This window comes from Culicoides brevitarsis, chromosome 3 (genome assembly GCF_036172545.1).
Source record: "Culicoides brevitarsis isolate CSIRO-B50_1 chromosome 3, AGI_CSIRO_Cbre_v1, whole genome shotgun sequence".
NCBI lineage: Eukaryota > Metazoa > Arthropoda > Insecta > Diptera > Ceratopogonidae > Culicoides > Culicoides brevitarsis.
Window position 1 is genome coordinate 10,069,861 of NC_087087.1, and position 27,055 is coordinate 10,096,915.

The following is a 27,055-nucleotide window of genomic DNA, read 5'->3' on the forward strand; positions in this document are numbered from 1 at the left end:
TATTTTTTATCAATTTCAGGCTTAATAATCATCAAATGAGCTCTCAAAATAAAAATTACGTATTTTTTACGTATTTTTATTTTTCAATTTTCAAGCTTAAGAACCATCAGAAAGGCATCTAAAGCACTTTTGTATGATTTTTGATCAATTTCAAGCTTAAAAATCATCAAATGAGCTTTCAAAATAAAAATTACGTATTTTTTACGTATTTTTATTTTTCAATTTTCAAGCTTAAGAACCATCAGAAAGGCATCTAAAGCACTTTTGTATGATTTTTGATCAATTTCAAGCTTAAAAATCATCAAATGGGCTTTCAAAATAAAATTTACGTATTTTTTACGTATTTTCAAATCCATCAATTTTCAATCTTCGAAACACAATTTATCCACAATCCATTCGCCACATATTCGTGACTTCATGATGCGCGATAAATATTTGATGTGCTGTTCCGGAGGTTAAATGTTGCGCTGTTACATTCCTTTATTGCCGCAGGGCGTTTTCAATCATTATTCGATTGTTCAACCTTCGATTCCAAACCAAAAAAAAAAGGTCTAAATTTCTCCTTTACGGTTTATGCAATATTTCCAAAATATTTCTGCAAAGGTCAATTACGCAAATCTGTCTTGAAATAGTTCAAGAGACTGAGACAAAAAAAAAAGACTAAGGTGTGACATGATAATTCAACCTGAAGCTGAACAACCGCAAGCGAACCATATAATATTAATTCGCTGTTCTCTTGAATTTTTATTGTAGGTCTCGTTCACTTTTTTTTCGCTATTGTGGTTAGAGTACAGTTTTCGTAGTTGTTGTTGTTATTTACGGTTAATTTTTTGTTAGCACGCTACCGGTAAACTCACATTAGTGTCGTTAATAAATATTACGTCGCTTTTCGCTAGAAACAGGTGTAACTTTCTCATTCTTTCACACAGTTTTTTTTTCGATATTGTTTGATCTAATTTAAAAATTTGACATTTGAGTGATGAGAAAATGACTTTTTTATGAGATAATGTCACATTAAAGTGATTTTTTTTAATTTAAAAAAAAACTTGAGGAATTTAGGCGAGGTTCAAATAATCGTAAAGAAATGGCAAACATTTTATGTTAGACTCGTTCATAACTAAATTCATATTTTTCTTCGGTGCCATGCTATCTAGCATGTTATAGAAAATTATTCAATCAAAGAAAGAACATCAAAAAATAGGCGCGCGTTATATTTTAAGAAAATGACCTAATTTCCCTTTCGATTCTTACAACATTCAAGAACTATTTAAGAATGAGGAAGATTAATGGCTTAATTAGTTGATTTTTTGCCTTTCCCATGATTTTTTTCCTTGTATAATTTTTATAGAAAATCAATATTCATTAGGTTAATTGAAAAACTCCTCCATCAATCATCTGTCCAATGATCGTTTGACGACTTGGTAGAAATAGGTCTTGAGTGACGTGAAGTAGCATTGAATGGAAGTGAAAAGTTGTCACCTGCAGTTCGTGTCCCCATTTCCACGATAATTTTCGTGTCTCTAAACTATCACACCTCGATCCGTCTTGCCATGTCTTCTTCTCTATTAAATAAATTGTCGTTGCTAATGAGCAGAACTTTTATTTTTTTTTTGTTTTTTTGCTAACAATGATATCATTATGTGCTTTTTTCTTCTATAAATTTCTCTCGTTCATTATGTTATTAATCTCATGAGACTTTGTACGATGGGTTAGAACATGGAACAGGAAAAAATATATGGGATATGAAAGTTGTCGTAAAATACATAGCTTGGGCGTATTTTTTGGATAAATTTGTGAATTTTCGAATCTCACGATCTTCTATAATTTTCAGGATTCTTCTAGGAGTATCTTCTTTAAATGACTTTTGGGTCTTTTCATCTTTGGTTATAAAAAGTGTTTGGCTTTTACAAAAAATGTTCTACGAAAGTTCATTATCGATGATAGAAATGTAAAATCGGCTTCTAATTGTTTTCAATCAATTCAGAAATTCTTGTTAATTCTGAATTTTCTTAGAATTGCTTATAACCAATGTTGGCTTTACCAAAGAGTTCTGCGTATAAATTAGCAATCTAGATCCTTAGTTGTTTTTATTTTTGAAGTAAAATTGTAGAATTTTGTCTAATTCCTTTAAACAATGCTTTGTCGAACAATTTTTCCCAATTTCTTAGAACTAATTGCCTTGGATTGACTTACTTTGACTTAATTCCTTTTCGCCCCTTTTCAGAGGCATAGGGTCGCGGTGATTTCCCCCCAGTTTTGGCGGTTCGTTGCCAACGTAGCGATGGATCGCATGGTGAAATTGCGATCAATAGTTCGAATTTCGGCCTCCATACTTCGTCTCCAGGTTTTGCGAGGAGCTCCGCGTCGCCTTGAACCTTGAGGATTCCAGAAAAGAGCTCTTCTGCTAATGTGGTCGGCGTCGCGACGAAGTGTGTGACCCTTGCCTTGGATTGATGTTTCTTAATTACATTTTGATTGAATCTGGATTGATCTCGAATATTTTTAGTAAGTTCTTAATCGTTTCATGAATAGTTTATCTGGTTTAAATGATGAGTTTATTGACTATAGTTCAAGATTTCTTTGATTAAATCCATTAGATTGCTTTGAATCCTCAGTATTTTGGTAATTTAACTTCTTTTGTAGTTGGTAGTAGTTAATTCAATCCAAATCCAAACAGACTGACACTCAGAATCTCGTAAAACCACTTTTTTCGATGAATTCTCTGAAATGCTTTTCAAATATGTGCAAATAACATGCTTCACACGCGACACATGAGAGGCAAACATGAGTGTCGTCATCATTTCTCCACATTTTTTTTCCAACTCCAAACAATAGAATATGGTAATTTTTCGTCCATTTCTCATGTCATGCTGCTGCCGAAGATAACTCTGCAATTTCCATTACAAAAGAGACCAAAATTGATTTCTCATCGTAAAAAAATACGAAAATAATGGCAAAAATAGAGATAATGGCATGAAATTCTAAACCTCCGACCGATTGAGATGACATTTTTGCTTTTTTTTTTGTCAATTTGATCGAACAAACATCGTGTCATGTGTCATCTGGCGTCACTCGTACTGAAATGTAAAGAAAACTAAGTGAAAATATAGAGTTTCACGAGAGATAATTAGAGTGAAGAAGCAATGCTTATCAAGGTTAAATCATTGAATTTCATTGTTTTTGTTCTAATTTTCTGCATAATATTTCGCAAGTTAACATGCGAGCAAATGCATGCAACGCGTTATGCAACGCAATTTAGAGATTAGATTTTGTCCAGAACACAAAAACACATTTGAAAAGTACGCTGTAATAATAAATGATGATAAAAATTTTAATAGCCAAAGTGGGCGTTTTGATGGAATTTTGTTCTCTTGTTAATGATTTTTTGCTACTTTTTTTTTTTGAGTCTGTTCCTCGCCGAATCATCGCTGGAACGAGAAATTGTAGCAAATATTATTTTAATTTGACCCACTTTCATTCATAGGCATCATCACTTTGTTGTTGTCGGTGTATTTTTATAGTTTATCTGCAGCAAAACTACGGAGAGAATATTCATAAAATAAAATTATTTATTTAAAAATTGTTGCGAGATAAATATGCTTTTTTAGAACAATGTTATTGTTGGCCGGCAGACGATAAAATAAACATTAAATGTACGATTGGGAGAGCAGTTCCAGATGATTAGATGAAATTCAAAACGAGAGTTGTTATCAGAAAAGGGGCTGATTTTAACGAAATTTTATCCATAAATTAAAGAAAAATTAATTTTGGGCTTTTTGCTAAATTTTGAGGAATAAATTGAAAAGACTTTTAGCTTAAATTTTTAAAATTTTCATAAAAATTTTATTTCTGAGCTGAATTTTTGATATTTTTTTCATTGTAGAATTATTTTTGTATATTTTATTTTTTTTTACGAAAAAATACTTTTGAAATAAAAATTAAAATATTTTTTTACAAAAATAATTTTTACATAAGAAATATCAAAAATTTGACTTAAAATTTGAATTTTCATGAAAAATTTAACTTTTTTGAGTTAAAAATTATTTTTTTAGCCTCAAAATTTACCAATAAGGCCGTTCCAAATTTTTTCTGATGTTTTTGTCCCAAAAAAAAAAAATTTTTGAAATACTGTTTCATACAAAATGACAAAATTTTAACAAATTTTGGTCTTTAATGAATATTTTATATGTTTTTATGGTATCTAATCAATTTAAAATTGATCTTTATTCAAAGTTAAAAATTTTCATAAAAATAACTGTCAAAAAATTTTGAAAAATAATTTTTTTGAAAAAAAATTTAAAGAAGAAAATTCATGTTAAAATACAATTTTCAGCACAAAAAAAAAAATTAAAAATTGAAAATATTTTAAAAAATTTTCGAAAATTCCTTGAAAAAGTAAGGAAAATACAAAAAATGGTAATTTTATTTTGCCCCATTGGATTTTTGGCTTTTGAAATGGGGCAGGGGACAAAAAAATAGAAAAAAATTTGGAGCGGCCTAAGTTGAAAAAAATAATTTTTTCTTTAAATTTGACAAAATTTACTTAAAATCAATTCCTTTACTGATAATTTTTAAACTCTTAAACTTTAACTAATCATCTGGAATTGATCTCTCAGTCATATATTTGATGTTTATTTTGTCTTCTCCCGACCAATACTAACTAATTTTCAATAGTTTTTGTTACTTAATGGCTTAATGCACCTTTAAAATGATTCTTTAATACTAAAAATTTTGAAGTTTATAAAAATTTATCAAAATCTGATCAATTTCTGCACTAAAACTCATCCAGATCAGCCAAAAATGCGATTTTAAATACCAATTCAAGGTGAATGACCTTCAAATGACACCTAAAGCAAATTTTACTACAAAAGATTTAATAATTGTACAATCCCATAAAGGTTAGCGCCATCCGATTACTCTTTGACGATCAAAAAAGCCAGATGTCAAGACAGATCACTGTTTTTCTCACATGTTTACAAGAAAGACGAGAAAATCCACATTTAACATTTACAAAGTCGATTAAATGTTTATTTTTATTTGTAAGAAATTTTACGACTTTTCTTCCGTTTTCTTCGTCGTTTTGCCGTTCATCAGAGACCATTCATCCAATAAAGAGTCATCATCAACAAGACAGATGCATTTATTTTTACTTTTTATTTATATCTCGCCTAATGTTTCGGTTTCTTTATCGCTCTCTCTAAGAGGAAAAGATGTTTCAATTTATTTTCCTCTGAGTATTTTTCACGTGAAAACAGATCATCATCATCGAGTCTGACGTCTTTTGTGACAAAATTTAATATTTTATCGTAAATTTGTGTTTTTTTGGCAAAATGTCGTCTTCTTATTTGCTGGCTGCTGGAATTTATTGTCATGGCATGAAAAACTATAAGACTAATAAGAAGAAGAACTATTTCTTTCGATGAACGATGACACAAAAAGGACACACGGAGTCGCAAAATTTATAGCTATCATAACTTTTACGAGCTGATGGCTCAACGCCGGCCTGTTTCTTTGCATCTTGTGAAGGAAACTGGATTATCGCATGCCTGAAGACGAAATTTATGAATGCATCAGTCGATAAATTTAGGTATGAGCGAAGGAATCGAAGAGGAGTGGTTTCAATAAAAAGAAAAGGGATTTGGGTTTTGTGGATTTTAAAGGAGAAATTAGAAGAATTTAAGGCTAAAATGGGACAAATTTTACTCAAAAATTGCTTAATTTGTTAAATTTTATAAAAACTATTCAAAAATTTCATATTTCTAAAAATAAAAAAAAAACTTTTAAACTTTTAAATTATCAAGAATCTTAAACTATAATTCTAAATTAATTTTAAAAATTTTTAATTTTCAAAATTTGAAAATTTTTGACAGATGACAGATGTCAAATTTTCTAATCAAAAATTGATTTTCAGTAAAAATTTTAAATCATTTCTACTTTTCAAGTTTTTATTGACTAAAAGCTACTGAAAAATATCAAAATTTTTATAAAAATTCGAATTTAATAAAATTTTATGACATTTGTCAAATTTTGAACTGTCAAAATTTTGACAGTTAAAAAATTTTTCGTTTAAAATTAAAATTTTAAGAATTTTTTTGCTTTTTTCTTTTAATTATTTTAAATTAATGACAAAGAAAGAATGATATTTGACATTTCAACTTGACATCTGTCAAAATTTCAATGTCAAACAGTTTTTAATGAAAAAAAGGTTAATTTCTATACAATATTTTTTTTAATGGTTCAAAAACAAAACATTTAGTTAAAATTAAAAAAAATAATTAAATTAAACTTCAATTTGTCTCAAAAAAACCTTGAATTCACAAAAAAATTCACAATGAGCCAAACTTTGCTTAAAAATTCTTACAAAAAATCAATTTTTCTTCCTCATGCATCGCAATTTAACCATATTTCACGTGAAATAACACTTTTATTGACATCCATCGCAATTTTTTTGTTTAATCGATAAACTTGTTTTTTTCTTGTGTTCGCTAAAATTTCACCTTATTGCTCAAGAAAATCAGTTTTTTATTTATTTTTCCACTAAAAAAGCATCTTTCAACATCAAATCAAACATTCATTCATCTTTTTAGCGAATTTTCAATGATTCGCACTATTTACACATTCGAAAGCCATCCAAAATATGCAAATTAACAAAACTGCTCGCTAATAATAACGTCAAATAATTTTAATTATCGATAACTTTCGTTTCGTAAATTTCCAAAGCGAGAAAGAAGAGATTTCGTTCAATGACCCCTTTTGTTGCTCCATGAAGCTTTGTTTTGTTTATTTCTCGAACCTTTTGCAACATTTTGCGGCGAAGGGAACGAACTCCAATGAATGCTTTTACCATGAATAATTAATTCTTATTGGAACAACGGGCGATATGTGGCAGAAAATTATTATTATTTAGTTTTTGGCTCTGCTTCAAAATTCTCTTCGACTCGAAAAAAAATTAAAATTTAGATTTTTCCGATAATCAAGATGCAGCAGATGCATTTTTGAATGTTTTATATCAAGAAAAAAATTTAAGTTTTTTTGTTAGAAATTAAAGTCTGATAAGAAAAAAAATCATAAAAAATTCAAGTCAGTCCCTAAAAATACCAATTTATCGCAAAATACCCTCAATAAAGTCCATAAAATTTTATGTCTGTTTACATTCGACATCGTCGTCGTCATCAATTAAGACACGATATACTTGTTACATGCAAACATTTTCAATTGATTATCTCATCGCTGTCGTTTTTTTGCCTGTACATCTCACGTTCTGACTCATTTTCGACTAAATTCGCTCAAATTTTAAGTGAAAACTTCCTTTAACGCCTTAAAAATGGGAGAAAATGGAAGAAATTGAATGAAAAATTTTCTAAACACAAGAAAATCGATAATTTTTCCAGCATGCACTTCTGTGTGTGATGTATGGACCATTTTGTTTTTTTTTTTAATTTTATTTTATTATTTTTTATAAAATAAAATAATAAAAAAATTATTTACTCACCTGATTTTTTTTTAAATTAAAAATAATCCGGATAATTTATGAGAGATGATTTATTATTTTTTTTTTAATAAAAAATAATTTTTTTAATTCATCAAAACAGTGAGAGAATTTTTTTTCTATTTTTTATCTTCTTATTTTTTGTGCAAAGTGAATTTTTTAGCACTTGTTTGATAATTTTTACGTTTTTATCACATAAAACCTTTAAAATTTGTGGTTTTTCATATTTTTCGGTATAATTTTTTGATTTTTTCCCATCAATTAAGAACGGGATTTTTCTCTTTTCAAGAATTTTCCTTTTTTTTAAATGAATCTTTTTAAATTTTCTTTTGATAATTTCACGTCCCGTCGTTTTCAAGAGTGTTTTTTGTTTAAAATTGCACGAAAATCAGTAAAAATTCAAAATTTTAAACGACGACGGACAAAAAAATCAACCTTCCCGTTCGACAATCATGAAGAGACTGACAAAATGAACAGAATGAGGCTGCCAGATTTCTTAAAAAGGACAATTTCTGGCAACCCTATTTTCGAGGGGTATGGCGCCATCCATTTACGGCGTCGGATAAAAAGGGACATTCGGATTTTAAAGACGTACTTTTTAGTAAAATACCCCCCTTTTCAACACCCAGAAAAATATAGAGTAACATTAGCATTGTATCGGGCTATCACAGGGTAGACCATGCCAATTTACCTCTTAAAACAATGTTGATTTAGCTCTAATAGTGGTTAGCCTGACTCTTATAGTGCCTAACTTAGATCTTATTACTGCTAATCTAGCAGTAACTACTGCTAAATGCAAATTTTGTGAAATTTTGAAATATCACACGTAAAAATAATTTTGTAACTAAAATGACAGATTTTAAAATACGTAAAAAATACGTAAAAAATACGTAAAAAAATACGTAAATTTGTTTTTGTGCTCCTGTAAATTTATTTTTGCGCAAAATGCATTGAGAGCTATTGTAATTTGTAGCTCTGAATCATATCTTTCAAACGAATGTAAATTTGACTGTCTACAATAAGTACAAACTTGTACAAATACACTTGAAAAATTACTTTTGCCAGTAAATTCATACGAGTTTTTAGAATTTTTGCGTCGATACTATTGAGTTTATTTGGAGGTTTAAACTCTGATTTTTTTAAATCATTTTTTGACCAATTTTAAGCCTATTTTTGCGCGAGAAGCCCATTTCCAACAAAAACTCGAAAACAAGAAATAAAAAAAAAAATTTTCCTTGACCGTTTTTCAAAAAAAAAAAATTAACACGGTCATGAAATTTTTTTCAAGTCAAGATCTAACAAACTTTTTTAACAAACAAATATTTAAATTTTTGGATCAAAGTTTGAGGTTAATAAAATAAAGTTTATTTTCTGAAAATTCTTTAAAAATTTACGATGCAGGTAATCCTTGATTTTTTTCATGAATTTTCTTCAATTCAAAATTAATTTATACAAAAATTTTTAAAAAGCTAAAATTTATTTTAAAAAACTTTAAAAATTTCTAATATATAGATATTTATTCATTTTATGAAATTAAATTTTTTTTATAAACCAAATTTAATTTTCAATAAATTTTTCAATTTCGGGAAATACTTCAGACTTAAAGACAATTTTAATTAAAAAACTACCAGCCGTTCGTCTTTTAAAATCCCTGATAGCGCGCCTTAAAAAAATCGCCTTCACACTAATTCAATTCATCAGTGTTGCCATTCACAATTCTCCCATGCCAATTCACGTGAGACGAATGAAATTGATAAATTACCTCTCTTCCACGCTAATTCATGCATTACCGGCTCTACGACGTCCCACTGCACAAAATATCCGTTCTCACACACTACAGACCGTCATACAGCCTACGCGCGTCGCAGCGATAAAAATTGCCTATTGGGACAAAAATCGACCCACGTAACAATCGTTATCGCCACTTGCAATTTAAAATCTGAAGAACACGCGAAAATTGTATTTAACTCACCTCCAGAAAAACTTTAATCACCGCAACTGTGATCTTTTAACGCAGAAAATCGTGAATTTTGACGTGTGACTCGTAGCGGAACGCCAAAAAGCTCCTTTTTTTCGAGAAACTCGCAACATTTTACACACACACACACAGACATACACGCCGTACCGAGGTTCCCAATCATAAGGTAAGGAGAGACAGAAAATTCTGTGTGTGAAGCGTACATACAGCTCAGTGCAGTGCAGAAAGGCTTATTACGCGTTTATTTCGCTGGAAAATTGCAAGTTTCGGCATCAAATTTTACCCGAATATTTTATCAAAGGCATCGATCGCAGGCAAGTTGTCCCAAAATGGCGGCAGTGGCGCGTGCAAGGCCCGTTCGCAAGAACGCCCTTTGTCGTAAGGCTGCTTCGGCTGCTACTGCAGACGCCATATACAAAAATACTGTATAACCTCTACATGTGTTTTTGCCTTTTTGCATGTAATTCATGTCCATTTTTGGCGTTTTGGCCTCCAAAAGGCGCGTAATTCGTGCAAATGCGTGCATTTTGTGTCGCAGCGACACTTTTTCACGCATTTTGCGACAATTTGCGTGTTTAAGGGCACTCGGCTTACTCTCGCGAGCGACAGGAATTTTTTTTTTGTTGATGGCGGACATTTTTTTTCTCAACTTTTGTGTGTTTCGTGTCGTTTCAGATAAAAAAAATTATCGCAACCGGAGAATTTGTGCAGGAAACGTTTGAAAAAAACCACTCAACAACCCGATAGGAAATGGTAATGGATCTCCCCACTCCCCAATGTGTCGGCCGCGAGTTTGTGCGCCAATATTACACGCTGTTGAACAAGGCGCCCGATCACTTGCACAGGTAAGACGCATTTTCCGTGCGATTAGTCATCGCCTTATCACAAAAAAATGCAAAAAATTATCTTTTTGTTTTTTTTTCTGCGTCGCAGGTTCTATAACAACTCCTCGAGCTTCGTGCATGGCGGCTTGGATGCCAGTAATCGCAACGCGACGACTGTTGTTGGCCAGAAGCAGATCCATAACAAGATCCAACAGTTGAATTTCCGCGATTGCCATGCGAAAATCAGTCAAGTGGACTCGCAGGCGACATTGGGAGGCGGCGTTGTCGTTCAAGTAACGGGCGAGCTGTCGAATTCCGGCATGCCGATGCGTCGTTTCACGCAAACCTTCGTGCTGGCAGCGCAATCGCCGAAAAAGTACTACGTGCATAACGACATTTTCCGCTACCAGGACCTCTACTCCGAAGACGATGTCGAGGAAAATGGTCGTTCGGAGGCTGATGATGAAATTCCCCGTGCCGACGACGATCATTCAGCCACGCAATTGATCAACCAGCAAACCATCTACTATTCCTCGAACGTTTTGACGTCGGCGCCGAACGTTCTGCCCGACTACGGGCAACAACAAGCCACGGGTCCCGCCGCGCAACAACTTAACGGGCACGAGGAAGCTGCTGCGGCGCCCGTTGTCGTCGAAGAAAGTGTCGTTGTCGAGGCGGAAATTGTCGCTGCCGAGCCGGAAATGCAACGCGATCCCACGCCCGAACCGGATGTCTTTGAAAGTGCTGCGGCTGCGGTCGAGGAAAAGCCCGAACCTGTCGTTGCGGCATCGAATGAACCGAAAACGTGGTCCAATTTGGTCAAGTCGGGCGGTATGTCGTCGAAAGTTGTTCCGCCGCCAGTTGCCAATAACGTTGCAGCAGCAGCAGCAACGCCCCTTCCTTCTTCCAACAAATTCCCCGATTCGACGCGTTTTGATCCGCCGTTGGGCGCTACGGGACCCGGATTGTCGCAGAAACAGTCGTTGCCGCCACGTGGAAATGTGCAGAATCGCGAACGGCGCACCAGTAACACGAATACCGTGCCGCAAAATCAGCAGTTTAACGATAACCAGCAACTTTTCCTCGGCAATATTCCGCATCATGCCAGCGATGAGGAGCTCAAGGCGTTGTTTAGTCGCTTCGGAACTGTCGTTGACCTACGCATCTTGTCGAAGCAGGGCCAACCAAAGGTACCGGGGCAACGACCTCCGCCAAATTATGGATTTATCACGTACGAAGATGCTGCCGCAGTGCAAGAATGTCTCGCTAATTTGGTGAGTTTTTATTTAAAAATTAATTTTTTTCAAAAAAAAATCAAAATTTGATTTTCATCAATTTTCTCAAAATTTTTATAGCTCCAAATTTATAAAAAATTTATTGTCTCTCTATTTAAATATTTAAAAATCAAAAAAAAAAAAAATATAAAAAATTTAATTTAATTTTTCTTTTAATTTAATTTAATTTAATTTTTGAATTTATTTAGAGCTTTTTGTCTCAAAAACTTTTTTTCAGAAAAATAAAAAAAAATTTGAAACACTTTTTCATATAAAATAACAAAATTTTAACAGATTTTTGTCATTCATCAATATTTTAGTTGATTTTATGAAATTTCTACTTTGAGATTTGATAATTTAAAATTTATCTCAAAATATTTCAAGTTAAAAATTTAAACAAAAAAAATTCGTAAGAATAACTTTCAAATAATTTTAAAAAATATTTTTTTTTTTAAATTTTAAAGAAGGAAATTCATGTTAAAGTAGGATTTTTAATTCAAAAATTCTTAAAATTTGAAAGTTTTTTCAAAAATTTTGTGAAATTCCTTGAAAAAATATGAAAAAGACCAAAAAAACGGTCAATTTTGATGAAATTTTTAACTTTTTTTTTATTTTGCCCCATTGAATTTTCGACTTTTCAAATGGAGCATGGGGAAAAAAAAGTATTTTTCAAATTTTATGATTTTTTTACTTTTTATATTTTAATTTTACCTAAGAAATATTTAAAAAAAAATTAATTAAACATTTATTCAAAATTTCATTTAGTCAAATTCATTAATTTTAGACCCTTTTTAGTTGAAAATTTTATAATTTTTTTTTTATACTTGAAAAAAAATTTTTTCTTCAATGTGAAACTAGAAAAATTGAAAGCAAAAAATCGTTTTCAGAAGAATTTTTAAAAATTTCATTTATTTTTCTCCATTAGTTCTTCTCGTTTTTTATTTATTAAAGAAATTTAGATTTAAGAGCCAAAAACAAGTTGAAAAATTAACCATATTTTGATTAAAAAAATTTTTTAAATTAAAAATTTAATTGAAGAAGGCTGATTTTAGCAAATTTTTCATAAAAACTTATTTTTTTTTGATTTTCTACAATTTAATTTGATTTTTTTTTAAATTTTGCAACTAAAATTGTCTTTTTTAAGGAACTGAGGAATTTTAAGGAATTTAAATTTTCAAATTTAATATTTGAAATTTTGCTAAAAATAATTTCAAGTCAACTTATTTGACGATGAAATGTTTTGAAAATTTTTAAAAATATGCAAGTTTTTGCAAAAATATTTTTTAAGTTGTTTAAATCGAGCAAAAATTTTTTAAAATTATCTTTCATGTTTTAATTAATTTTTTTTTTGTTTTTATTTTATTTTTTAATTTGTTTCAATTTCAATTGTTTAAAAAATAAAAAACTAATTTATTTAAATTTTTTTCTCCCTTTACAGCCATTGTATTTCCCCGATAACGCCCCAGACGGTCAAAAATTGAATGTCGAGGAGAAGAAGACACGCACTCGGGCACCTGGCGAAACGGGCGGTCGCATTGGCGGCGGAAACTACAGCAATAGCTTGGGCGGCAACACACAACGCACCCTCAACAACGGCTTGAACAACGGACAGTCGAATCGCAATGGGCCCAGCAACAGCTCCGGCCTCAACAGAAACACGACACAGACACGCAACAACAACAACGCAGGCGGCGGCGGCACCGGAGGCAATCTCGGTGGCCAAAATCGCGGCACCTTCAATCGGGATCGGGAAAGGCAACCACTCGGACAACGCAATACCGGCAACGCGAGCAACAGCAACAACACCTATAATCGTCGTAACTAATAGAGTTAACTTTTCTCTCATTACATACAAATTTCACACACACACACACACACATACACACAAAAAAATTACATTTAAATTTAAACGTAGAAAAGATGAAAAAAAAAATCAAGCAAGGAGAAAATTTAAAATTTAGGGATAAAATTCATTAAAAAAAAAAATATTTCCTACTCCTTCTCCCCTCGTAAATTAACAGAAAAAATTAATCGACATCATTTTATAGAATAAATCACTCTTCCAAGAAAGCAAGAAAAAAATACAAAAAAAAAGACTTTGTTCGTAAAAACATCTGAGATAGTCGCTTAGCTCTCATATATTACACGAACGATTTTTTTCTCCACACATCATCATCAACAAGTATCATGCGCTTAGTAATAAAATAAAATAATATTAAATATAATGATAAATTTTTACACAACGTCTCATAAAAAAAAAAATTCAAATCATCATCAAAAAAAACATTCAAACAGCAAATTTGTGGCACATCATAAAAAATTAAATTAAAAAAGTGTGAAAAATAATTAAATTAAGTATTATGAAAAAATTTTTTTAACCCTTTACTGCTAGATAGGACAACATTATTATGTACTTTTTTAAAGAAAAACAACAAAATAACAAATAATAAAATTAATCTAGTTTATGATGTAAAAACAAATATTTAAGAAGCAACAAAAAAAAAACAAAATGTGCCTGGAAATTATAAAAAACCCGAATATTAATTTTTTTTAATTTTACAACACAACAACATCGAGTCCCCCGTCAATAAATTTGTGTTCAAACAACAATTTACACAAATAAAAATAAAAAATATACAAAAAAAAAGTTTCAAAAAAATTTAATAATTAAAAAAAAATAGAGTTTGGTGTGTGTGTGGCTCGTAATTGTAGGTGTAATATCAAATTGTTACGCAATTATCTCAGAAAATGTTAATTTTAACAATTTTTTTTATATATTATTTAAAACAAAGGCTCGACCAAACTACGACAGCGCATTTCTTAAAAAAAAAATATTTTTTTTATTTCTTAAAAAAAAAAAAATCTTACTACATTAGGAAGAAAAAAGATTGCGACTGACGGCCAATTTAACAAATTTTCCTTTATGTTTTAAATAATTCTTAAAAAATAATAATAAAAAAAATTAGAAAACTTTAACAAATCATTTTTGTGACGATCGATGTACGAACCGTACTTTGTTTAAAAAAAAATTTTCTTCAAAAAAAAAAATCAAAGCAAGAAAAAAAATTAATTTGTGGTGATTTGTCAAAAAAAAAACTTGAAAACTTACTTAATAGAATACTAAATATATGATGAAAGTCTCAAAAGTTGAGTTGAATTCTGAATAAAAAAAAAACGTGGAAGCAATCAGGCGAAAAATTTATGAAATTTAAAAAATAAAAAATTTCCAGGCGAAAAAAAAATTTTACATTTTAATGTATTTTTAATTTTTTTTTTTTTGTAATTGTAGTCAGACATTCAACTCAGCTTTAATTCATTGAACGAAGGCTGTTTAATTAAAGAAAATTCATTTTAATAAAAAAAACGTATTCTTAAAAAAAAAATAATAAAATTAATTAGAAATGACAAGGAAAGAAGAACAAGATGTTTGTTGTTCAAGGATCGTGCCAATATTAAATGAAAAGTCTACTACAACAGAGATTTTGAATCGTTCAGGTTCTGGTGTCGTAATTTAGGAAAAACAAAAAAAAATATAGAATATTAAAAAAAAACAACAAAAAAAAAATCACAAAAAATCTTTAATTAATTTATGATCCCTGAACATTACATTCATCATCCATTTTTAGTTATTTTCTCTCTATAGGTTCATATAAAATTAACGTGAATAAAGCATCATTATTATGCTGTATTTATACATTTAAAAAAAAAACATTGTAGAAAAGTATCGTTTCTAACTCCCAACTATAAGAAATTCCCCTTTGCCCCGAAAATGATGAAAAATTTAATTTAAAAAAAAAGAAAAAAAAAATGAAATAAAACTAGAACAATAAAGGCAAGCAGCATAAGTGAATAAATTATCTACAAAAAGATTTGTTTTTATTTTATTTTTTTTAAGTAATTAGGTTATCGAAATTTTCTTTGATGTTCAAAAAATTTTTCGATAAGCTTCGAAATTGAAATTTTTTTTCGCAAATTCTAAAAGAACATTGCTATTGAAAGTATTTAACGTATTCGAAATTACTTATTCGAATTATGAAAAATAGTTTTTATTTTAGAAAATTTGAAAACTTTTAATTAAAGGCTCAAAAATGTGGAAATTCGGATTTTGAAATACCTTCATCGATTTTCGAAAATTTTTCATTATTTATTTGGAAAGTTTGAAAACATTTTATGAAGGCTCAAAACATTTAAACTTTTTGTAAATTCTAAGGAATTTAATTTAATTTCGAAAATTTGTTGACTTTTTTTTTGAAAATATGAAAAATTTTTCGAATATTTTATGAAGGCTTTTGAAACATTTTATTAAAAAAAAAATAGATGATTTGAAAACTTTCGAATTTCAAAAATCTTTTTTTTTTCGAAAATTTGAAAAGTGTTTCATAAAATTGATGAAGGCTCAAATTTTTTTAAAGTTTTTGTATATTCGAAATTACTTTATCGATTTTCGAAATTTTGTTGATTTTTTCGAAAATTTGAAATATTTAAACATTATTAGTGGCAAAAAATTAAATTATTGAAATTTTAAAAAAGTTTCCTTTAATTTTAAAAATATTTTCGACGGAGGTTAAAAAAAATTTAAAAATGTAGAGATTCGAAATAAATTCATTGGATTTTTTTTCCTTTTCGAAAATTTTAAATTTTTTTCGAAAATTTTATTTATGAAGGCTCAATAAATGAAACTTTTTAGAAATTCAAGATTACTTGGCAATTCGAAATTCAAAAATTTTAGGAAATTTCTAGAATTTTATGCAAGCTTAAGAAAGTTTAAGTATTTTAAAAATTCGAAATTACTTCATCAATTTTTAAAACTTTATAGATTTATTTTTTCGAAAATTTGAAGATTTTCGAAAAATTCACGATGGCTCAAAAAAAAAATTCATGGAATCGTGAAATTGAGATTAAATTAATTTTTGAAAATTCTAAATAAAACCTCTTTAATTAAGTGAAATGAGAGTCTCTTATGATTTTTACAATTTCAAAAATTTAAAATTCGAAAAAATCCTATTACTTGTTCGAAGTTTCGAAGATCGGAATTAAAAATTCACAGAAGAAAATTAAAAAAAAAACAAAATAAAATTTGTTAAGAATCGTGAAGATTTTTTTTACCTTTGAATAAAAAATGTTTTTAGAAATTTAATTTCGAAATTTGTTAATTTTTTTTTTAGAAATAAAATTTCTAAACTCATCAAGGAAATTCAAGATTTTATTTTTTGAAAATCGAAACTTTAAAAAAATCGTAAAGAATTGAAAACTCTAGATTTAACAAAAATCATGGACAACTCAAATAAAACTCCAATTAAATTGTTTTATTATTATTATTATTTTTAATAAGTTTCCTTTTTTAAATGTATTCATCTAACCATTTTATAACATGTATTATACAGATTTATATGCTTTTTTTATATAATTCAGTTTTTTTTGTTAAATATTTTTTTTCCAAATAATAAGATTTCTTTCATTTTTTGTTCTGTTTCAGTATTTTTTCTTTCGTATATTTATTTATAAGTTTCATATAATTTTTTTCCGTTGTTCTTCTATTGTTTGTTTATCAATTTTTTAGACCATTTTTTTGGGGTCCGATCAATTTTTTAAAATTTTACGTATGATTCTAATTTTATTTTCCCTAAAATTTTTTTTTGAGTACAATCCACATTCTATTTGCAAGCAATTTTCTACAATTAATTATTTTTAAGACCCTTTTTTAATTTCTAACATTTTTTTTAAACAGCCAATTTCTTTTTGTTTTTAAGTTTCTAGAAATACATTTTTTTGTTTCATATTTTTTTTTTGTTTTTTAATTAAAAAAGAAAGAAAGAGAGTTTGTCCGTTAATTATTTTCAGCTAAAGAATATCCGCTAAGTTTTTTGTTTGTTTTTTTTTTATTTATTGTTGTAAGTATCAAAAGGTACAAAGGTCATTTTTTTCACTTATATGATGGAGAAGTAAATAGGAAAAGGTCTTTCTTTTATTAATTATTTTTGTTTTATTAACGGTTCTTTTAATTTTTTTTTTGACAGATGACAGATGTCAAAATTTTTATCAAAAAATATTTAAAAAAATTTTTTTAAACTAAAAATTGATTTTTTTAATTAAAAATTAATACAAAATTTAATTAAAAATTAATTTTGAGTTTAAAAAAATTATTTAAAATTTTTTTTGACATCTGTCAACTGTCAAAAAATTGAACACAGGGCCTTATTTAATTATTTTTGTTTTGGGACACTCCTCGAATGTCGCAGTTTCTATAATGATAAATATGTTTTAATAACGTTTAACTCTTTTTTGTTACCTTAGAGGTTTTTTTAATGATTATTATGATAATAAATATACATTTTTTTAATAATTAATAATAATAATAATTTTGATGGATATGCAATAACAAAACATTTACAAAATGTGATTTTTTTTATGTACAAAATTTTTAGGTTAATTTTAATTAATTGTAAATAAGAGAAAAATCAAAAATGCGACGTTTAATTTGGAATTAGTAGTTTTTTTTTGTTTTTTTGCAAAAAAGATAGGCCCTTTATAAGGCGATTATTTTAGTTTTTTTTTTTAATTTATTATTGAACAAACATCGATTTTTTTGATTCAATATCGAACGGTTTCCCGCCATTTTCTTTTTTCTCATCAAAAACATAAATTTCTTACATTTTATCCTGAAAAACGATAATACTTAATACTTTAACATTTCTTTCAGGTTCATACATTATTACATATAAATATATCCTTAACTACTATATGCATTAATTTTTCACAGTTAATAAGTGTGCAAACGAAAAAAAAGTAATTTTAAAGGGGATGCGCATCGAACCTGGCATAAAAAAGGAGATACGGCGTTATCATGTTCTTCCGTGTGGGCGACAGATGTTCCTCGAATTGTTGTTGTTGCATCACCTTGATCTTGTCGTCGTCGCACATGTACCAGTGATCTTGCGTGATATTGGAGACATGCGCCATTTTTGTCGCCGCAGCGGGAGAAATTGTCGCCGATGCCGTTGTCGTACTCGTAACTGTTGAATCGTCATCCGGCACGTGATTATTGGTCGACGAGTTGCTGGATGACGCGATTGACAAGTCACTCGATGAGGGTTTGGTTGTAGGGGGCGCTGCGAGCGTATCCATTTCCGTGTGCGAACCGTTACTGCCGTTGCTGCCATTCACGTGATTCGTTCCGTTGACGTAACTGACGAAGGATGTCCCGTTATTATTGCTCACGAGTTTGTTTTCTTTGATGCCACAACATTTCTGACCTTGACACATGGCGGCACTTGTGCCATTACTGCTGCCAAGTACGCGTCCCGTCGTATTATTGATGCCCAAGTTGAGTTTTTCCATGCCGTTTGCCACAACTTTGTTCACGAGACCGTTCACGTTCGACTTGAACGAGTTCGATTTGAGGTCGTTGCTGCTGTTGGCTTTCTTGCTGCTGAAAAAGAACCGTTTGAACGTTTTATTCGCAATTTTGTCGGTGATGGCGCCATTTTGTGTCGTCCCAGCGGCGTTGTTTGCGGCAAGTGACGAATTGCTGCCCGACGTTTGACTAGATGCGGTGTCGTTTGATGCGTCGCCGCTGCCGTTGCCGCCGCCATTTCGCTGCTGCTGGAAGAGCGTGGCGATTTTCGATCGGTCATTTGTGCAAGTTCGGTACTCGTTGTGGATGTCGAGGGCACATGTGTAGGCGACGTAATGCCCGACAGACATCGTGGCGCCGACATGCGTTATCACACTGTACAGCTTGTAGATGTGCAGCTTCTCCTCGTCCGGCAGATTGAAGCAACTGTTGCAGAAGCATTTCAGCGTGAACGGCGTCGGAATGTAGCTGTTGATTTTCTCCATGCCGCCCGAGAAGCGTTTCAGGTGGATCACCAGCAGGCGCGGCAGTATCTCATAAGTAATTGAACGAATTGCCTCCGTGTAGCCAAAGCAGTTTTCGCAGCGGTATTTGTTCTCGCCGCGGAAGTATTCTTTGGTTATGCACGAATTCTGCAAAAAAAAAATTAGAAAATTAGATTTTTTAAATTTTTTTGACAGTTTAAAAATTTTGACAGCTGTCATTTTTTATTTAAATACGAAAAAACCACAAATTTTTAGTTCTAAAAATAAGTTTTAATTAAAAAATAAAAAAAAATCTCATAAAATTGAAATAAACGTAAAATTCTATCAAAAATTATTTGAATTGACATTTGTCAAAATTTAAATTAATTTGACACCTGTCAAAATTTTTGATGAATTCTTGTATTCAGACCAATTTTAATGATTTTCTGAGATTTTTTAAAAAATCGAACATCATACGATTATTTTTCTTAAAAATTTATATTTTGACAGTTAAACGAATTGATAGATGTCAAATTTAGACAAGACAAGAAAATTCAATTTTTTATCATTCTGAATATTAAAGGAAATTAAGACAAAAATTGAGAAAAAAAAATCACTAAATAGCTAACAAAAATTTAAGTTTTATATTAAAAAACTCTTGAAAATGGCATTTGTCTGACATCTGTCAAAATTTTGTATCAAATCTCAAAAATTTTATTGATGATTCTAGTTCATTCTTCTTGACTTTTTATCTAAAAGTAAAACTAAGAGATAAAAATTCAGTATCTTCAAATTTGACGGAATTATTTGACAATTTGAAAATTTGACAGCTGTCAGAAAAATTGAATTTCAGATAATTCTGAGCACTTTAGAAGGCTTTTTTAATAAAAAATGTGAAAATTTACAATTTAAAAAAGCTAACAAACCTAAAAAGTTGAAAAAATCAACATAAATTGTTAAAATTGACATTTGACAGCTGTCAAAAATTTTGGTAAAATCTCATATTTGGATTAAATTTAATTATTTTTAGATAATTTTTATTTAAAATTTTACGTTTTAAGATATTTTTTCTCATGTTTTTCCAAAAGAAACTTAAAAATGTCATTTTTGACAATTAAATATTTGACAGCTCGATTTTTTTTAACTAACTAGTTGATATTTTAACATTGAATGGTTTAAATTCAAAATAATTAAACAAAAAATGCCAAAAAATTAAATTAAATTTGTTCAAAAATGTGTCTTCATTCAAAAATAATTTTAGCTGTCAATTTTTTGACAATTATAAATTTGACATATGTCAAAAATTTTTTAATTTTTAAGCAATTTCGGGTTTTTTTAAATTAAAAAAAAAAATTTATATAAAAAATCTTTAAATTGTTTTTACATTTTCACAAAAAAAAAATTATGACAGCTGTCATTTAAATGTAAAAAAAAATAAAAAAAATTACTTACTTGAAAGAAAGATTGTGGATTACTCATGGAATCGGGATTTTCATGTCCAGTAATAGGCACAGAGATGTCAATCATTTTTTCTTTGAGAGTTTTCACCTGTTCGCACGTCAGACACTTGATGGACGACACCGTGACGCCCTCAAAGTCCTCACAGAAGAAATTCAGCCCGAGCAGCTTGCAGACATTTTCCTTCAGTTTTTGCTTGTCGTTGACATCCTGCTCGCCCGCCAACACCTTCAATATGGCATTCTTCATACTTAGTTTCGCGTCGATTGTCGTCGTTGGCGACGTTGCCGTTGACGATCCCTCTTCCTCGTGATTATTCAAAATTTCTGCCGCATCGCCCGCCGCATTTCTGTCTTTGCTCGGACTCTCGGGCGGTTTATCGGGATTCACGGGCGACGTGTTTGCCACTGTTGTCGTCGTCGTTTCGTCATCGGATTTCTTCCGTTTGGACTTGCGAGAGAGGAATTTGCCGAAGCCCTTGCTGGAACTCGATCCGCTGGACACTTGTTGCTGCAGCTGTTGCAACGTGGATTGTTGTTGGAGCGATTCGTCGGCGGCGCGTGTCTCCTCGATGAGACTTCCCAAGCCGTATTCGGCAAGAAGTTGCTCGGGCTGCTCGATAATTGCGGTGGCGAGAGTGTCGCAAGTCTCCCGTATGCTGTCGAGGATGCACATGAGACACTCGTGGGCGTCCTGCTGTTGATTGCCCTCGAAAATTGAGCAGACCTCTTGGATGGCTTGCAGAAAGGTGCCCGCGTGGAATGGTTCCGTGTTCAGGGAGGACTCGTTTTTGTGCAAGTTTTGATAGAGTTCATGCAGTTTTTCCGTCACAATCTATAAGGAATAGAAAAAAAAATGTAAGTAATTATCAAAAAACTTAAATTTTAGGCAAGAACAATTTTTAAATTTTTTTGGTGAAAAATGTTCATGAATATTAAAAAATTTTAGATTTTTGGTATCAAATCGAAATATTTTTCAATAGAAATTAAAAAGGTTTCCTCAAGTTTTTTTAGTTTCAATTTTTTAAGAGAAAAAAACACTTTTTTCAATTTTTTGTTTGAATATCAAAATTTTTAAATTTTCAAGCTTAAGGACCATCAAAAAACATCTAAAGAAATTTTCCATAGTTTTTGATCAATTTCAAGCTTAAAAAATTATTTTATTTGTTAAAACTTATTTAAATTAATATTTTTTTATATTTTTAAGCGAATATTTTTAATTATAAAAATTTCTTGAAATTTTTATGAAAAATTTTAATTCTGAATAGTTTTAACTAGATTTTCCTTCAGTTTTGAGCTCAAAATTAAGAATGACTTAAACTAAAATTAATTTAATTAATTAAAATAAGAAAATATTGTGACAAACATGTTGAAATATTGTCAAAAATTAATTTTAACTTCATTACGTTTTAGTTAATTTTCATATTATTTTAAAATTTTTTAGAAATTTTCTAATTTTTTTTTTAATTTTTGAAGTGTTTGAAATTACAACTAAATTTTATATTTTCAGTTTTACTGTTTTCCGAAAAATTCAGAAAAATAGTAAAATAAAATAGCAAAAAATCCACAAAAAATACATTTTTTTTATTCAAGAACCAAAAAAGAGAAATTGCCTTTAAATCATATTTTAAAAAAATTAAAAAAAAAATTTAAAATTTAAATAACAAAAAGTTTAAGTCACGTGACTTTTTAAAAATTTTAAATTTTAAAATTTTTGGTTAATTTTTCTTCTATTTTGAGTTAAAAAATCCTGAATAAAAAAAGTTAAAAATAGCATAAAAATTAAAAATATTTACAAAAAAATAAATTTAATCGCCTTTTTAACTTAAAGCTCATCAAATTTAAATTTGTGATTTTTTAATTTTTTTAAACTTAATTTTAATTTTTTTTTAAACTTTTTTTTAATTAAAAAATTTTTCAAATTTTCACATAAAATGATAAAAGTTGTAAAAATTTATAAAAAAATTATTCAATTTTTAAAAGATTCAAAATATTTTTTTTTTCAATTTTCAAAAATGACATTATCGATTCTTAATTTTTTTTTGAAAAAATCAAACTCGATTCAAAGTAACATATTTTTCAAAATTGCTAATATTCAAAAATTTTAAAAATTTCCTTACCAATCGATTATTTTTCGGCACACTATCATTCCCTGTAATACTTCCGAGCGACGCCAAATCCTTGCTGCTCCAACTCCTGCCGCTGTGTCCCTGCCACAACGAGACATTCCGCCCAAGTGACGACGACTTGTGCTTCGTCGGATTCAATTTTATATAAATCGTCGCCATATCCTCGATCAAATGGTGCAATTTATGCAGAAAAAGTGGCGCAAATCGCAACGTGTACACCACGGAATTCAAATAGCACGAATTCCCAATGTTACAAAGCGTCGCAATGGTTTTGTTCGAGTCCAGCAGATTTTGTGTCGTGGCATTCGATGAATTTTGCTGGTCTTCTGTGGCGCCAGTCTTTGTCGCATTTGTCGAGGATGAATAATAACTCGTTGACGACGGCAATTGCGGATCGGTGAAGCGATAATCGTACATCGACATCGTTTTGTCGTCGTTTGTGCTGCTGCCTTGTTGCAAAAAGGTGTCGTTTGTCGTGCTGGAACACGGTTTCGGGTCTTCGTCGTACTTCCGGTGACTTTCGGTCGTCGAACCACAATCGACAAATTCGGTGCGACTGATTTTCGTCGCGGAAAATTCGTCGGATTCGCTACTTTTGCGTTTTCTGCCCTTCGTTGAGGCCGGCAACGCAACAGATTCACCCAAATTTATCTCCTTTCGAGCTCGTTTCGGACGCGGTTGCGTCACAATTTTCTTGATTGCCGAAAATTTCGTTTGTCGCAGCAGCAAATTTTTATATGCAACCGCTTTTGGATTGAAAAAAACTCGTTCTTCGATAGTTTCTTCGATAATTTCAACGTCGGAATCGGAATCGCAGACCCTTTTCGATGTCAGGTCTTTATTTATCGTCACGGGACGCACCGGTTTCGCGTTTTTCAGCAAATTAAAGGCGATATCGCGATTTTCCGCACTCTCGTACCGCGGATTATTGAGAATTGGCGAGATCGTGTCTGGCGCGTCGCCCAAACAACAACAAATTTCGTCCGGGGCACACGCGCAAAGGAAGTTTTCCGGTAGTTTTTGGCGCTCCTGCTTGCTTTGCAAGATGAACTTTTGGTGATTTTGGCGGCAAAGACAGCCGCGACACGTTTTCTGGTCGGTTTCGGTGACGTAATCGAAGCTAGAGTCACTCAAGTGGTTGTTTGCGTTAGTTGTCGATGATGAGGTGCTGTTTTGTGAGCTCACTTGTTGATTTTCATGGGATTCACTTTGAAGGTGTCCTTTTACCTCCGCGTTATTTTCCTCGCAACTAGATGTTCGCATCTTTCAGGAACCTAAAACGGAAATAAAAAACGGCATTAAAGTCATTTTTTTGCAAATTGCGGCCGGAAATTCAATTTTTTTGCTGTACGACATGCGAAAAAAAAAGAAGCGAGCGATAGATGAAGAGTTTGATGACGATGAATGTGTTGGCGACGTACGAAACGAGTGTTACAACAGATAACTGATCAATGTATTATTAATTATTACATATTATTATGCGATGTGTGTGTCTATGGCAGCATGGGAGGAATGTGTGTCACAGAAATTGCCACCTTTCTCCGTGCAAACTGGCGTAAAATCGTAAAATTATCGTAAATCACGGCAAAAAAACTAGATCGCCAACAATAAAAACAGATAAATTTGGCGAATGACTCAACATTTCGTCGTGCCCGATGTCATTTTCGTCGTCGGCAGCAGCAACAACACTCCGTCGACGAAAATTTTTGACGCTGGAAATGACCTCAGCTTGAAATTCTAGGCGGAAAAAGGCGCTTAATGAGTGTGCATGAGTGAAAATGACTCGAAATCTACGGAAAGAAACACCAAAAAAGCACTAAGTTGATTTTTTTTTCACACTTCGTACCTTGCTCAAATTTTTCTTGCACATTTTTTTCCCTACGTAGCCCGAATCACTTTGCAAAACTGTCCGTCGTCGGCTATGCGGGTCGAAATTCAATTCGCGACCGATGTGATAATTAATAATAATCTCTTTGCCCGGTTACGATTCTCGTCTTCGTCGTTTTCTTCGTCTTCCACAAAAAACAACACAAAATACTACAAAAAAAATTTCATTTGCACACCAACTCCATCCATGCACGAATTTCCGAAATTTTTCTGAATTTGCGTTTTCGCGTGCTTTTTGTCGATTTTAGCAACAAATTTCATGTAGTTTATATTACCCGCTAGTTAATTTACATTTTTCACTGGCGGCGGTCTCCGTTTTTGCACAATTAATCTGGAAAATTGCGATTTAATGTGGGAATTTTGATTTTAATTTGGGAAAATCGGTTGAATTAGCAGGTTCGTGTGTTGCGTGCTGGCTGTGGCGTGCGTAGAATTCGTACAGCGTGTGGGATGTGCAGCGCGTATGTTCGTGCAGAGCGTGGCGTTGTGCAGATGTACAGCGTACGGAAGTACGTATGAATTAGCGGGTATGGTGAGTTGAGTTGAATTAGCAAAAATGGCGAGTTGGAAAGGGAAAGAGAAGCGCCATCTGGAATTTATCAATTTTGGGAGTCTCATTTTTTGAATAGGGTTGCTATGATTTACAACGGGGAAAAATTTCAAAATTGGCTTAAAATTTCTAAAATTAAAGAAAATTATTTTTTTGCTCAATTTTGAAGTATTTGGTATTCAAATATCAAGAGATAAGATAAAATAAGGCTAAAAGAGTCATTGATTAATGGCGTGAAAAATTTATAGGGGGGAGCTTAACAAATTTTCGGAGAATTTCGACTAAAAGAAAATTAAGACGTCTTAAAAATTATCTAAATTCAAAGACTTTCAAATTATTTTGAAATATTTTCTTTTTTTTGTCCCTTCGTAATTTTCAAAGTTTTCTCCAAATCTGCTTGAATTATTTTTTTCATGTCTTAAATCTGCTATTTAAAAATTTTAATTTTACTTTTCTTAAAAAATTTCGACTTTCGAAAAACAATAGATAAGTTTTTCTTTGATTTGAGAAGTTGAAATCGAACACATGATAGAATGTAATTACTAATATGGTATTTTATCATTTGTTTCCATGTATATTGTATAACGATAACTAGATGATCATTTTATGCATTATTATATGACACAATATACTTCAATAAACCCTTAGAGTCTGGACAAAAACACAATAATAATACTTTCCGAAATTCGTTTTTTTTTTAAATTAATTATAAATCAAAATTATGGAAACATTTTTAAACAATAATTAAAAGACGGAATAAAAAAAGCACTTATACTTTTTGTACACCCACAAAAGTGAATTCAATGGAAAAACATTTATTAGCTTATTTTAGTATTTTTTGTTGGTAAACTCTTGTTTATACAATGTTGATCAAGAAGATTTGACTTACCTTGAGATTCGACAATCGATAATAATAAATTAATTAATAAAAATTTGTTATTTTAAGCTTGCTTTCAGAAGATGAATTTCACAATTTAGGATATTTAGAGTCATATCCAATTATTTTTATTTCCCTTCTACACAGCAAAACTTTGTCCATGTTTCAACTATAATGCCCCGCAGTATTCCCATTTTTTAAAATGATCTTTAACTATATTTTTCAAGATATTGGACTCGCATATAAATAGTTGCATACAAATTCTTATCTTTTAGATTTTTTGTTCGGAAGACAGGATCATCACAAGGCCATTAAATTCACTATGGAAATATGATTCGTCTAAAGAAGAATAATAAACCTCATCATTTTCTTCTTCCTTTAGTCCTACTTGAGAACAATTTCTAGGGAGTTTTTCAGTCTCTCTTGCTTTTTCTTGCTTTGTTGAAGCATGAATAATATAAATAATGAAATTTTCTTCTAAATTTGAAGCTTTTAATATATCTTCAATGGACTACATAAAGTCTGAAGAGTCAGATAAGAGTCTCGATATACAGCATATTAACCTCGTGTGTTAAATAAATGAACAGAAAACTCTATTTCCATTTTCTCTGTCCCAATAATAATGAATGTATAAAATATGTACACCTTTTCTGAATATTATACCATATTTATGTAATACAAAGAAGTCAGCCAATTTTTGCATAAACGTGTTTTTTTGACCTAAACTAAACTAGAATGTTGCTTCATATTGCCTAAAATAGAAACTCGAAAA

The 27,055-nt window shown here is 30.6% G+C and overlaps 2 protein-coding genes across 5 annotated transcripts; one reads left to right on the plus strand and one right to left on the minus strand.

The window, feature by feature from the left end:
- Positions 1-9,399: 9,399 nt before the first annotated feature.
- On the plus strand, positions 9,400-15,389 carry LOC134833644 (ras GTPase-activating protein-binding protein 2). Of its 2 annotated transcripts, none has more exons than XM_063848041.1 (4): positions 9,400-9,633; positions 10,143-10,312; positions 10,401-11,565; positions 13,004-15,389. In XM_063848041.1, the coding sequence occupies exons 2-4, from the start codon at positions 10,218-10,220 to the stop codon at positions 13,388-13,390; spliced, it is 1,647 nt and encodes a 548-aa protein (XP_063704111.1). In that variant the 5' UTR covers positions 9,400-9,633; positions 10,143-10,217; the 3' UTR covers positions 13,391-15,389. The 2 variants fall into 2 exon arrangements, with proteins under 2 accessions (XP_063704111.1, XP_063704113.1); XM_063848043.1 differs by lacking the exon at positions 9,400-9,633 and adding an exon at positions 9,645-9,781.
- Positions 15,390-17,948: 2,559 nt separating this feature from the next.
- LOC134834338 (uncharacterized) lies at positions 17,949-25,259 on the minus strand. 3 transcript variants are annotated; one of them, XM_063848967.1, is made up of 4 exons: positions 25,132-25,259; positions 22,961-24,243; positions 20,836-21,675; positions 17,949-19,551 (listed from the first exon to the last, which is right to left on the minus strand). In XM_063848967.1, the coding sequence occupies exons 2-4, from the start codon at positions 24,230-24,232 to the stop codon at positions 18,358-18,360; spliced, it is 3,306 nt and encodes a 1,101-aa protein (XP_063705037.1). In that variant the 5' UTR covers positions 24,233-24,243; positions 25,132-25,259; the 3' UTR covers positions 17,949-18,357. The 3 variants fall into 3 exon arrangements, with proteins under 3 accessions (XP_063705037.1, XP_063705040.1, XP_063705038.1); XM_063848970.1 differs by having other exon boundaries at positions 25,148-25,250; XM_063848968.1 differs by having other exon boundaries at positions 24,816-25,240.
- Between the last annotated feature and the right edge of the window lie 1,796 nt (positions 25,260-27,055).